This window comes from Lepus europaeus, chromosome 22 (genome assembly GCF_033115175.1).
Source record: "Lepus europaeus isolate LE1 chromosome 22, mLepTim1.pri, whole genome shotgun sequence".
Lineage (NCBI taxonomy): Eukaryota > Metazoa > Chordata > Mammalia > Lagomorpha > Leporidae > Lepus > Lepus europaeus.
This window is the reverse complement of record NC_084848.1, coordinates 26,518,742-26,531,901: the sequence shown is the minus strand read 5'-3', so window position 1 is coordinate 26,531,901 and position 13,160 is coordinate 26,518,742. Positions and strand designations below refer to the sequence as shown.

General features: G+C 42.1%; 1 protein-coding gene across 3 annotated transcripts in view; it reads left to right on the top strand.

Moving 5' to 3' along the window:
* The window catches only part of YLPM1 (YLP motif containing 1), an 86,255-nt gene that overhangs the window by 48,999 nt on the left and 24,096 nt on the right, over positions 1–13,160 (top strand). For all 3 annotated transcript variants that reach the window (XM_062181722.1, XM_062181724.1, XM_062181723.1), the window contains 6 exons: positions 2,203–2,323; positions 8,056–8,473; positions 8,588–8,680; positions 9,209–9,404; positions 9,878–9,996; positions 11,168–11,322. In XM_062181722.1, the coding sequence (XP_062037706.1) occupies positions 2,203–2,323; positions 8,056–8,473; positions 8,588–8,680; positions 9,209–9,404; positions 9,878–9,996; positions 11,168–11,322 (1,102 nt within the window). The remainder of the gene's footprint in view (positions 1–2,202; positions 2,324–8,055; positions 8,474–8,587; positions 8,681–9,208; positions 9,405–9,877; positions 9,997–11,167; positions 11,323–13,160) is intronic.

Here is a 13,160-nt window from a genome sequence, read left to right as displayed (position 1 = left end):
TCCACCTGTTCCAGTAGGCAGTTTGCTCTTTGGTATTAAATCTGCTAGACTTTATATTCACTAATCTTGGATTATAACTTTGGAAAGTGCTGAATTTTTTTCTCTGTTGAAACTGAGAGTGATTTACTTTCAAGCATCCTCAGATTTGTTTAACTATTGACACTTTCTCTTTAGTTATCTTTCATTATAACCAGAGTCAGATATTTTCTGCTTGAGGCTATTACTTGTTTGTTCATAATCAGATATTTTCTTTGAGAGATGATGAATAAAATTCGAATTTCTTGACTTACAATCAACCACATATAGGTATCCACATAATGTTTCCCAGGTAGTGGCAATAACAACAAAGCTAACATTTATTGCATGCTTAACTCTTCTAGGAACTGATCTAAGTGTTTATATAACAACCCATTAAATCCTTAAACCAGCCATATCCCAGGAGAGGAAGTTGAGAGTCAGTGACAACTTTTAAAGCAGTTTTGTTTTTTTTTTTTTTAGAAAATAAGTTAATGATTAGGTTTTAAATCAATTCTAATGTATTGTGGTACTTTCATTTTTCTATTTCGGTCTACATTTGTGGATTATGCCATAGAAATTGTAATAGAAACTTTAGGACTAGAAAAGTATGAGGAAGGACACCTGTAGGTAAAGACAAAAAGGCCACTTGCCTTAGATAGTAAAACAGGTTTTGTCACTTCCGGAGAATCTAATCTGAGAGGTTTATTCTTCCCAGATTACTCGTGAAGAAGACGTGGAAAGCACGTCATAGGACGTTTAGCTGCTGCACTGTTCTCTTCTGAACTGTTGATATTCTAATTTGACACCTACTGTGTGCCAGGCACTGTGCTAATAACTTAATGTATATTGTCTCAACGCTCCTTTCTCAAATCTTTATATCTCAAAGGCCTGCAGAGATAAGTGGTATCATCCCCACTTCACAAAGGACACTAAGGCTCAGAGACGTTATGTCCACTCTGCCAGTAAGTGGCAGACTTAGAATTTGAACTCTGTCTGACTGTACGATCTGTTATTTATGGAGAACATCAGGCTGATGGGCGTTGCTAACCTGCTAGGGTTTCTTTACTTTTCTTTTGAAATTTTCTTTTCATCCACTATTGCTTTGCATATAAATGCTGGGTAAAAGGTGCTGCTTCTTCATCATCCCTTTTTTTAAAAACTCTTTCTAGGCCACATGAACACAATTAAAATAAACAGAGAGAGAATAGTGGTCATAGTTGAAGAGAGGTGGGTTATGTTGCTTTAGGGTACAGCTGTAAGGACTATCACAGGATGTGATTTACATGAGGCCGAAAGCAGTCCTACATACTTGATTCTCACCTTACGTCTGTTTGGCCCACCACACTGTACAAAATGTAAGGAGGAGTTCTAAAAGGTCCGAGGAGGTTGTAGAGATTTTAAACATGTTTCAGATAGGCATGGTAAGAAAGAATTAAAGGAACTTAACCAGGATTTAAAGAAAAACCTGAAGGTTTACATAATTAATGTTTAGAAATATGAAACATTGTTGTTAAAGCTATAGACTAACATTCTCATTAGCAGGGTCCATGATTTAAATATCCATAAGAATCAGAAATGTAACAAAAATGAGTGAAAGTGGACCAGCTGTAATCGGTATAGTGTGGTGGGGATTATGGAAACTGCTTATCTAACATGGGCAGCTTCTGCTCCACTATTGTTGGCATGTGGGCATATAAGCCTATTATTACCAAATCTCTTCAGAGTTTATATGTAAAATATTTTGTTTAATAAATAAGAGCAGCTAATTCAAATTTATAAAATTAATGTGAAAGCCAAGTAAAAAACCTTTTCTGGACCATTTTGCAATCTCTGGTCTAAAGAGTATTAACAAAATAGTAAGAGAGCTTTTGGTGGGATGAAGGAAAAACCTTACAAGTAGATGATACATTAGAATAGATGTTGAGGCCAGTTGTAGAATCCATCCTGGAATATCTTCAATAATTGATAATTATATATAGGTCATATGTAACTGATGAGTTATCTGCATAAAAGGAAAAGTGTTACACAGAGGTGTTATCAGGCACTGCTTAGGATTGTAGGATCAGGTTTTTAGGTCTCTCTCTTTTTTTAAAGGTTTGATATTAACTGTAGTCATTTAGGACTTAATATGGAGCAAATGGAGTAAACGTGTCTTATGTGCAGTGGCAATTTTATTGTTTACAGGGAACAGAAAGAACAGCTTCAAAAGATGAAGGACTTTGGGTGTGAGCCACAGATGGCTGACCACCCACCACCACAGGATTCAAGGTTGCAGAACACACCTTCAAGACCCACCATGTATCCGGTATGGGAAAAGGTGTTCTCAGAAAATGAGACGGTTTCTACTCTGTATGTTTATATGTTGTTTGATTCTTTTTTACGTTACAATAAGTGTAAATTTTCTCTGTGAAAAGTGTACATTTTGGTAAAGTAAACACTGGTGATTGACCTTTGGCCATCTTATAGGTATAGTTAAAACTACGGCAGAAATGCTGTTTTTCCCAGGTTTTGCTGAGTGTACCAAGCACACCTGAATTGCATGACTTCATGTTCACAGAATTGTATTGTTTTCCTAATAAGTTTCTATGTCCAAATAGGCCTGTTTTCCCCTCTGTACAAGGCTAGATGTGAGCCTCTTGGTGATGCTTATCCGTTTAGGCCACTAGTTCTTCAGCAGGGGAGGAGATCAAACATCACACTCCAGTCCATATGCTAGTACTGTTCACTAAGTTGTGAAAAGGGGTGCTTATGTTTTGTTTTGTTTTGTTTTTTTTCCTTTGATTTTTTTTCTAAAGATTTATTTTATTTATTTGAAAGACAGGGTTACAGAGAGAGGTAGAGACAGAGAGAGAGGTCTTCCATCCGCTGGTTCACTCCCCAGATAGCCGCAACGGCCGGAGCTGCACCGATCCCAAGCCAGGAGCCTCTTTTGGGTCCCCCACACAGGTGCAGGGGCCCAAGGACTTGGGCCATCTTCTGGCTTTGCCAGGCCATAGCAGAAAGCTGGATTGGAAGAAGAGCAGCTGGGACTAGAACCAGCGCCCATATGGGCTGCCTGCGCTTCAGGCTAAGGCTTTAACCTGTACCACAGTGCCGGCTCAATTGGTTTGGGCTTTTTGTTTTTCTCATTTGTGATTTACCTTTAAGCCAGTGATAAGCTTTAAAACAGATACCATGCACTTAATTTTATGACAACACATTAAGGGGAACAGCCACTGCTGAGCCATTTTTCCAAGCTAACCCTTTTCCTTTCTCAGTGCTCTCTTCCGACTTGTCTGACATGTCACACTCGAGTAGTGTTGACATCCGCCACTGCCATGGTGATGTTGAGTCCCCGGATCCTGTCTCCTGACCCTTGTATGCACACTCAGTGTCTCTGTAGATCTGTCTCCTGTCAGATTCAACATGCTCAGAATGGGGCTCACAGTCATCTCCCATCCAACTGTTCTTTCTCCTCACTGTCATCTGGTCACCATAATTCCACCTGGCAGTCAGCCCCACACTCCGTCTACCACCTTTTTAATATTGCTGAGGTATTTTCATCCACTTCCCACAACCTCAGTTCCAGCCTGTCAGTTCTTGCCTAGGTTACTTCAGGAACATTCTCATTCATCTCTGTCCATCTCATTCCACTGTCAGAGTGAGTAATGTGTATTAGTGGCTGTTCTGAGTCTAAACTAGTGGCCAGTAAACTGAAAACAAACCAGAAACAATGAACTTAAGAGGAATGGGAACTGAGTGTTTGAGTCAAGTTAGAAGATTAAAAGATATTTGGAGTTTCAGTGTTGAATGGATGGGACCTGTCTGCCAAAACATGCTACCCATCTCTTTAATGCAAATTTCTCTTGGCATCTGGTGGTTGCTTTTAGAAAACAAATGTGGGGCCAGCACTGTGGCATAGCAGGTAAGATTGCCTCCTGCGGTGCCAGCATCCCATATGGCCACCGGTTCTAGTCCTGGCTGCTCCACTTCCAATCCAACTCCCTGTTATGGCCTGGGAGGGCAGTGGAAGTTGGCCCAATTGGGAGACCTGGAAGTGGCTCCTGGCTCCTGGCTTCGGATCGGCACAGCTCCCACCATTGTGGCCAATTGGGGGGTAAACCAACGGATGGAAGACCTCTCTCTCTCTGTCTCTGTCTCTCTCTCTGCCTCTCCTTCTCTCTCTGTGTAACTCTTTTTTTTAATTTATTTGACAGAGTTAGTGTGAGAGAGAGAGAAAGGTCTTCCTTCCGTTGGTTCACCCCCCAAGCCATTATGGCCAGAGCTACGCCGATCCGAAGCCAGGAGCCAGGTGCTTCCTCCTGATCTCCCATGCGGGTGCAAGGGTCCAAGGACCTGGGCCATCCTCCACTGCCTTCCCAGGCCATAGCAGAGAGCTGGATTGGAAGTGGAGCAGCCAGGACTTGAACTGACGCCCATATGGGATGCTGGCACTGCAGGCGGCGGCTTTACCTGCTATGCCACAGCGCTGGCCCCATCCTTTTAGTTGCTTTTTTTTTTGTTTCTCAGTGCTCATGTTCTTTGTTGATCCTACTCTTGCCACAAACTACTGTTGTCAAGCAGACAACTGAAAGGAATAGCAGTCCAGGGGCCATCCAGAGTTTGTTTCTCACACTGGAAGGTTACTGGTTTTGCAGATGAGATAGGGAGTAGAAAGATAATTTATAGCTGAGGTTCTTTTTTTTTTTTTTTTTTAGAAATTTGAGGGCCAGCATTGTGGTACACTGGGTTAAGCCACTGCTTGCAATGCCAGCATCTCATATTGGCGTTGTGGTTGAAGTTGTGACTGCTCCACTTTCTTTTTTTTATTTATTTATTTTTTATTTTTTTGACAGGCAGAGTGGATAGTGAGAGAGAGAGAGACAGAGAGAAAGGTCTTCCTTTTTGCCGTTGGTTCACCCTCCAATGGCCGCTGCGGCCGGCACATTGCGCTGATCTGAAGCCAGGAGCCAGGTGCTTCTCCTGGTCTCCCATGCAGGTGCAGGGCCCAAGCACTTGGGCCATTCTCCACTGCCTTCCCGGGCCATAGCAGAGAGCTGGCCTGGAAGAGGGGCAACCGGGATAGAATCCGGTGCCCCAACCGGGACTAGAACCCAGTGTGCCGGCGCTGCAAGGCGGAGGATTAGCCTGTTAAGCCACGGCGCCGGCCATAGCTGAGGTTCTTAAGGAGTGAACATAATAATTATTATGGATTTTGTTTTGTTTTAAAGATTTATTTATTTTAATTGAAAGGCAGAGTTACAGAGAGGCAGAGGCAGAGAGAGAGAGCGAAATCTTCCATCTATGGTTCACTCCCCAGTGGCTGCAACGGCCAGAGCTGGGCCAATCTGAAGCTAGGAACCAGGAGCTTCTTCCAGGTCTCCAATGTGGGTACAGGAGCCTAAGCATTTGAGCCATCTTCTATTGCTTTCCCAGGCCAGAGCAGAGGGCTGGATTGGAAGTGGAACAGCCAGGACTCGACCGGCATCCATATCAGATGCTGGCACTGCAGGCGGCTGCTTTACCCCCTACGCTGTAGCACCAGCCCCTTGTTTTTGTTTTAAACTAAGGACCTCACACTCAGAAATTCGGTTGGTTTGGGGTAGGCCTGAGACATTTGAGTCTAAGTGGATAGTACCTTGTTTTGGGGTAAGGTGAAGAAAGAAAGGGTGTGGTACATTGTTGGAATAGATGATAGTGTTGAGAGCAGTTTCTTTTTCTCTTTCTTTTTTTCTGAATGAGAAAGAGATCTTGGATCTGCTGATTCACTCCCCAAATACCCACAGCAGCAAAAGTTGGGCCAGGCCAAAACCAGGAGCCTAAAACTTCACCCAGGTCTCCCTTCTGGGTAGCAGGTACCCAAGTGTATCTACTGTTTCCCAGAGTGTACATTAACAGGAAGCTGGATCAGAAACTGAGGCGGGACTCCATCCCAGGCACTCTCATGTGGGGTGTGGGCATCTCAAGCAGCAGTTGTACCACAGTACCCTCCCCTCTTTTATTCCTTTTTCTAAGCAACTTTATTTAGGTATAATTCATATGTCATACAATTCACCCAATTTAAATGTAGACTTCAATGATTTTTAGAAATTAAATTCAACAAGCAACTGTCACAGTTATAAACCAGTTTTAGAACATTTCATCACCCTAGTAAGATCCCTCTGCCAGTTTGCAAATTAATCCTTATTCCTGCTCTCAGTTCCAAGCAACCATTACTTCGAGGTTTGCCTTTGTGGGCATTTCATATAGATGGAATCATGCAATATATGCCCTTTTGCATCTGTTTTCTTTTACTTAGCATAATATTTTCAGTTCACTCATGTGATGCATGAATCAATATTCTGTGTCTCTCTTTTTTTAAGAGATTTATTTATTTATTTATTTATTTATTTGAAAAGCAGAGATGCAGAGAGTGGGGGGTCTTCCATCCCTTGGTTCACTCCCCAAATGGCCACAATGACTTTAGCTGGGTCGATCTGAAGCCAGGAGCCAGGAGCCTCCACCAGGTCTCCCAGACACAGGGACCCAAGGATGTGGGCCTTCTTCAAGCTGCTTTCCCAGGCCATAGCAAAGAGCTGGATCGGAACTGGAGCAGCCGGGACTCAAAGCAGCGCCCCTATGGGATGCCAGCACTGCAGGCTTTACCTGCTCCGCCACAGTGCCGGCCCCTCTGTATCTTTTATCATTGAATAATAATGCATTGTGTGTATAGACCATATTCTGTTTATCCATCCATCAGTTCACAGACATTTGGGTTGTTAAACAGTTGATATTTGTATGCAACTTTTTGGGTGGATGTATGTTCTTATTTTTCTTGGACAAATACCTGGAAGTGAAATCACTGGGTTCTTTTCAGAATGACAAACCGTTTTCCAAAGTCGTGACACTATTTTATACCCCACTAAGAGGATTCTTCTCTCTAAGGGGTTCTTCTCTCTCCACGTCCTCACAATCATTTGTTTTTATGTGTCTTACTACTTAGACCCATCCTAGTCAGTGTAAAATGGTACCTCATTATGGTTTTAACTTACATTTCTCTAGTAATATTGAGTTTCTCTTCATGTACTTATTGGCCATTAATGTATCTTCTTGGTAGAAATAACCCTTCAAATCTTTAGCCTATATGTATATTTTTATTGTGTGTCTTACTGAATTTTAAGAGTTTCATGTATTCTGATCCAAGTACTTCTTCAGATAAGAGATTTACATAAATTTTCTACCTCTAATGGTGTCTTAAGCACAAAGTTTTAAATTTTGAATGAATCCAATTTATTAATTTTCTCTTTTTAAAAATATTTATTTTATTGGGGCCAGCACTGTGACATAGTAGACTAAAACTCCACCTGCAGCACCAGCATTCCATATAGGTGCTGGTTCATGTCCCAGCTGCTCCTCTTCTGGTCCAGCTCTTTGTTAATGGCTTGGGAAAGCAGTGGAAGATGGCGCAAATGCTTGGGCCTCTGCACCCATGTGGGAGGCCTGGGGTAAGCTCCTGGCTCCTGGCTTTGGATGGGCTCAGCTCCGGCCATTGCAACCATTTGGGGAGTGGATCAGCAGTTGGAAGACCTTTCTCTTTGTCTCTCTCTGTTTCTGTATGTAACTCTACCTCTCACATAAATTTTTTTAAAAATATATTTATTTTATTTATTTGAAAGGCAGAGTTAGAAAGGTAGAGAGAGAGAGAGATATCTCCCATCGACTAGTCACTCCCCAAATGGCTGCAATGGCCAGTGCTGGGCTAGGCTGAGGCCAGGAGCCTAGAACTCCATTCAGATCTCCTACATGGGTATTAGGGACCCAAGGACTTGGGTCATCTTCTGCTGCTTTCTCAGACCTATTAGCAGGAAACTGGATTGGAAATGGAGCAGCTTGGACTCAAACCAGTGCTCATATAGGATGCTGGCATCACAGGTGGTGGCTTAACCCTCTATGCCACACTGCTGCCCCTAATTTTTTTCTTTTGTGTATCAGAACCTGATTTTAATTTCCACTTATCTGTAAAAAAAAAAAAAAAACTGTGGCGTGCTCATCCACTAAGCTATTTGCTCTGTTCTCTAGCCTCCAGGACCCTATAGACCGCCCCCTCCTATGGGCAAACCACCAGGTTCGATTGTAAGACCCCCTGCTCCACCAAGACCGTCTGTTCCTATGGCCAGGCCTCCAGTCCCAATACCTCCACCTCTACCGCCTCCACCTCCGCCTCCACCTCCTCCTCCAGTGATAAAGCCACAGACTTCAGCTGTAGAACAGGAACGCTGGGATGAAGATTCTTTCTATGGGCTGTGGGATACAAATGATGAACAAGGATTGAATTCAGAATTTAAGCCTGAAACAGCATCAATTCCATCTGCTCCAGTATTACCACCTCCACCTGTTCACTCTTCCATTCCGCCTCCTGGCCCAATGCCTATAGGTATGCCACCAATGTCCAAACCACCACCAGTACAGCAGACTGTTGATTATGGCCATGGTCGAGGTAAGTAATGGTAGTATTTGGGATTCTGTAGGAATTGTTATTCTTATATCTTAAGCTTTCACTGTTTCCTTAAGTTTCACTGTTACAGCATTTTATTCTTGGTTTACTTGCCAGATATATCCTCTAATAAAGTTGAGCAGATACCCTATGGAGAAAGAATAACTCTACGCCCAGATCCACTACCTGAAAGGTCAACCTTTGATACAGGTAGGATTTCCAGAGAGAATAGCAGTTTTTTATTTTACTTTATTTTTTAAGATTTATTTATTTATTTATTTGAAAGTCAGTTACAGAGAGAGAGCTCAATCTTCCTTCCACTGATTGACTCCCCAAATGTCCTGAACAGCCAGGGCTGGGCCAGGCTGAAGCCAGGAGCCAGGAGCTTCATCTGGGTCTCCCACATGAGTGCAGCGGCAAAAGTACTCGGGCCATCTTCCACTGCTTTCTCAGGCACATTAGTAGGGAGCTGGATCAGAAGTGGAGCAGCCAGGAATCGAACTGGCACCATAGTGCTAGTCCTACCCCAAGAGTAGTATTTTTAAATATTTTTGGGCCTAATTATCACATGAATTTCCTTTTGGTAAGATTTTCAAGGCCTTCTTTTAATATAGCTAAAAGATTGTTATTGAATTTAGGACAGCAGTTTATACTAGTTCTAAGGATAGATTTGTATTTTTTTGTTTTTCTTTCCAAAAAAGGGATACAGTTCTTGTTTTGTACTAATTGTTTTTGTAGAGCATGCAGGCCAACGTGATCGTTATGATAGGGACAGAGACCGTGAGCCTTATTTTGATCGTCAAAGTAATATTATAGCAGATCATCGAGATTTTAAAAGAGATCGAGAGACACATAGAGATCGAGACCGTGATCGTGGTGTTATTGACTATGACCGGGATCGATTTGACAGAGAACGCCGACCCCGAGATGACAGGTATGCTATGAAAACTGCTAGGTGTGCAGAGTACCAGATAAATGAGTTCAGCAAAAGTTAGTATATTTGAGGGAAATGTAGTTGATAACCTATTCATATGCATATGTGTGTCTGATCTAGAGAGAGAAGAGCATTTCTGGACCAACTTTCAGGAAAGTAGGTATCTGAGTTTTACTAGCTTGAATTCCAGAGGGTTATATAGGAAATGGAGATAATCAGAAAGAAAAGGAAATGTTATTGTCAAATTTAGAAGCATTCGTGTCATAATTAGTAGGTAAAGGATTTATCTTTGCAATTTCTGAGCTTTGTAGATGATTATGTAAAGTAGATATAAAATAAAAATCAAAGCAACATATGGACCATGTAGAACAACTATCCATAGAGAAAACTGGGCAGATGATGGTGTTGTATTCTGAAACATAGACCTCTGTATATTTTCTGTACACCAAACAATTTCCCGTTCTACCTTCTAGGACTCAGTCATATCGAGACAAAAAAGACCATTCTTCATCCAGGAGAGGGGGGTTTGATAGGCCATCCTATGACCGGAAGTCTGACCGCCCAGCCTATGAAGGGCCATCCATGTTTGGAGGTAGAGTGATACCTATAATTACAAGGATGTTAAGCATGTAAAGAAAGTTGAAGCATAATTTCTTTATGTTGCTTTTTCTAAGATTAATTTGTTTATTAGAAAGGCACATCTTCTGTCTGCTAGTTCACACCCCAAATGGCTGCAATAGCCAGGACTAGGCCAAGCTGAAGCCAAGAGCCAGGAAATCCATCCTGGTCTCTGACATGGGTGGCAGGGGCCCAAGTACTTGGACCATCATCTGTTGCCTCCCAGGTACATAGTCAGAAGCTGGTCCAGAAGCAGGATAGCCCTCAAACTTGCACTCAGATACAAAATGTTGGCATTGCAAACAGCACTTCACCCACTGTGCCACAACACCAAACTCTTTTTTGGTGCTTTTTCTGATTGATTCTATACCATACACAGCTTTCCATATGTAAACCTATTAGTGGCTCTGTGACTTTTAACTGAGTGGATAAAATATAAGACCCTTACTGTTGGATGCTTTGGTTGTTTTTAGGTTTTCACTGTTATCAATTTTACTTAACTAGAAACTCATAGCTATTTATAGGAACAAGCTTTCATAAATTGATGATGCTTGTTCTCAGAACTATAAAGCAGAGTTTACAAAACTATTGTCACACGTGGACTATCCAGCAGAGTATTTATTATTCTGTGTTCTGTTGCTTAACTGTATTCTTAGGTTTAAATATTTATTTATTTGAAAGGCTTTGTCACATACACATGCGCGCGCACACACACACAATCTTTGATTTGGTTCACTCTCCAAATGGCCACAAACAGCAGTGCTGGGCCAGGCTGAAGCCAAGAGCCAGGACCTCCATCTGAGTCTCCCACGGTGGGTTTCAGGGGTTCAAGTTCTTGAGCCATCTCCTGCTGCTGCACATTCATAGGGAACTGTATCAGAAGTGGAGTAGCCAGGACTTGAACCAGCATTCTGTCAGAGGATGTGCTGGTGGCTTAACCTGCTGCACCGTGATACCCGCCCACACCTTTTCTTACATTTTGTACAAGTAAGGATGAATTCAGTATTTTGTTTGCTTCAAATCATAGCTAAGTCTTCTCATTTTCTTGATTTTGGTAGAATTATGTTAATCTTTCTCTATTTAAGGTTTAAAGTGGCCCTCAAACCACTAGACTTAGTAATTTTGTTCAACTGCTGGAATTCTAGGAGAACGAAGGACTTACCCAGAGGAACGAATGCCCTTGCCAGCCCCTTCACTAAGCCACCAGCCACCTCCGGCTCCTCGGGTTGAGAAGAAGCCTGAATCAAAGAATGTGGATGACATTTTGAAACCACCAGGCCGAGAGAGCAGACCTGAGAGAGTGAGTCCTATGGAGTTGACTAGTGTACTGTAATCAGAAGATAAGAGGTCTTTATAGAGCTTTTTTTGTATGCTGTTACTATTTGGCTACTTCAGCTTTCCTGTGGTTGCTGTTTGCATTTTATGGTAGTCCCCCCTTTTCCACAGTTTTGTTTTCCATAGTTTCTGTTAACCCACAGTCAGCAATGATAACATTATACAGTTCCAGAAATAAGCAATTCATAAGTTTTAAATACACACCATTCTAAGTAGTGTGATGAAATCTTATGCCATTTTGCTGTGTCCTGCTTAAGAAGTGAATAATATTTTTTGTCCCTCTTATCTATGCTGTATATACTACCCACCTATTAGTCATTAGTAGCTGTCTTGGTTATCACATCAGTTGTCACAGTATCTCGGTGCTTGTGTGTAAGATTCACTATTACCCTTGGTTTTAGATTTCTCTTGAGGGACTTGGAATGTATCCCCCATGGATAAAGGTTTACTACTGTATGTCTTCTACCATTTAAACTTCTGGTTTATTCCTATCTTTGAATGTAAAATCTGTCTGTTGTAGGAAAAAGATTAATTGAGTTGTATTTTTTTATGCAGTCTGACAGTCTCTGCCTTTTGACTGTATTGCTTAATACATTCACAATTTTTATATGCATATAATTGGTTAATTTAATTTTTGAATTATTCATTGCAAAGTATATAGAAATACAGTTGGTTTTTGTGTACCCACCTTACATTCTACAACATTGCTGAACTCATTTATTAGTTCTAACAGAATTGTGGTGAATTCTTGGGATTTTTCTGTACATTAGATCATGTCATCTACAAATACAGTTTTACTTCTTTCTGTGATGAACACCTGCTTCTGGCTAAAAGTTCCAGGACAGTGTTGGACAGATGTGGCGGAAGTAGGCATCCTGCTCTTATTTCTGATCTTACAGGGAAAACGTCTTGTCTTTTGCCATTAATTATGATGTTATCTAGGATTCTTAGAGATTTATTTTATCAAGTTGAGAAAGTTCTGTTGTTAGTTTGTGAATGTTTTTACCATGAGAGGAAGTTGGATTTTGCTGAATGCCACTTTTTGCATCAATTCAATTGATAACTCCTTTGTTTTTTTTAGTCTGTTGATATAGCATATCATATTGGTTGATTTTTGTATGTTAACTTGTATCCCTGAAGTACATTCTACTTGGTCATGGTATTCTTTGTTTTATCTTTTTCTTTCTTTCTTTTTTTTTTTTTTTTTTTTTGACAGGCAGAGTGGACAGTGAGACAGAGAGACAGAGAAAGGTCTTCCTTTTCCGTTGGTTCACCCTCCAATGGCCGCCACGGCCGGCATGCTGTAGCCGGCGCACCGCACTGATCTGAAGCCAGGAGCCAGGTGCTTTTCCTGGTCTCCCATGGGGTGCAGGACCCAAGCACTTGGGCCATCCTCCACTGCACTCCCTGGCCACAGCAGAGACCTGGCCTGGAAGAGGGGCAACCGGGACAGCATCCGGCGCCCCGACCAGGACTAGAACCCGGTGTGCCGGCGCTGCTAGGCGGAGGATTAGCCTATTGAGCCGCGGCGTCAGCCTGTTTTTTCTAATATTTATTTATTTGAAAGGCAGAGTGACAGAGAGAGAGAGAGAGAGAGAGAGAGAGAGAAACAAGCAGGGGATCTTGCAGCCACAACAAATGGCCACAACAGCCAGGTCAGGCCCAGGCTGAAGCCAGGAGCAGGAATACAGGTGGCAAGGGCCCAAGCGCCTGGACTATTTTCTTCAGCCTTCACCAGATGCATTGTCAGGAGTCTGGATCCTTAATAGAGCAGCTGGAACTTGAACTGGCACTGTCGTATGG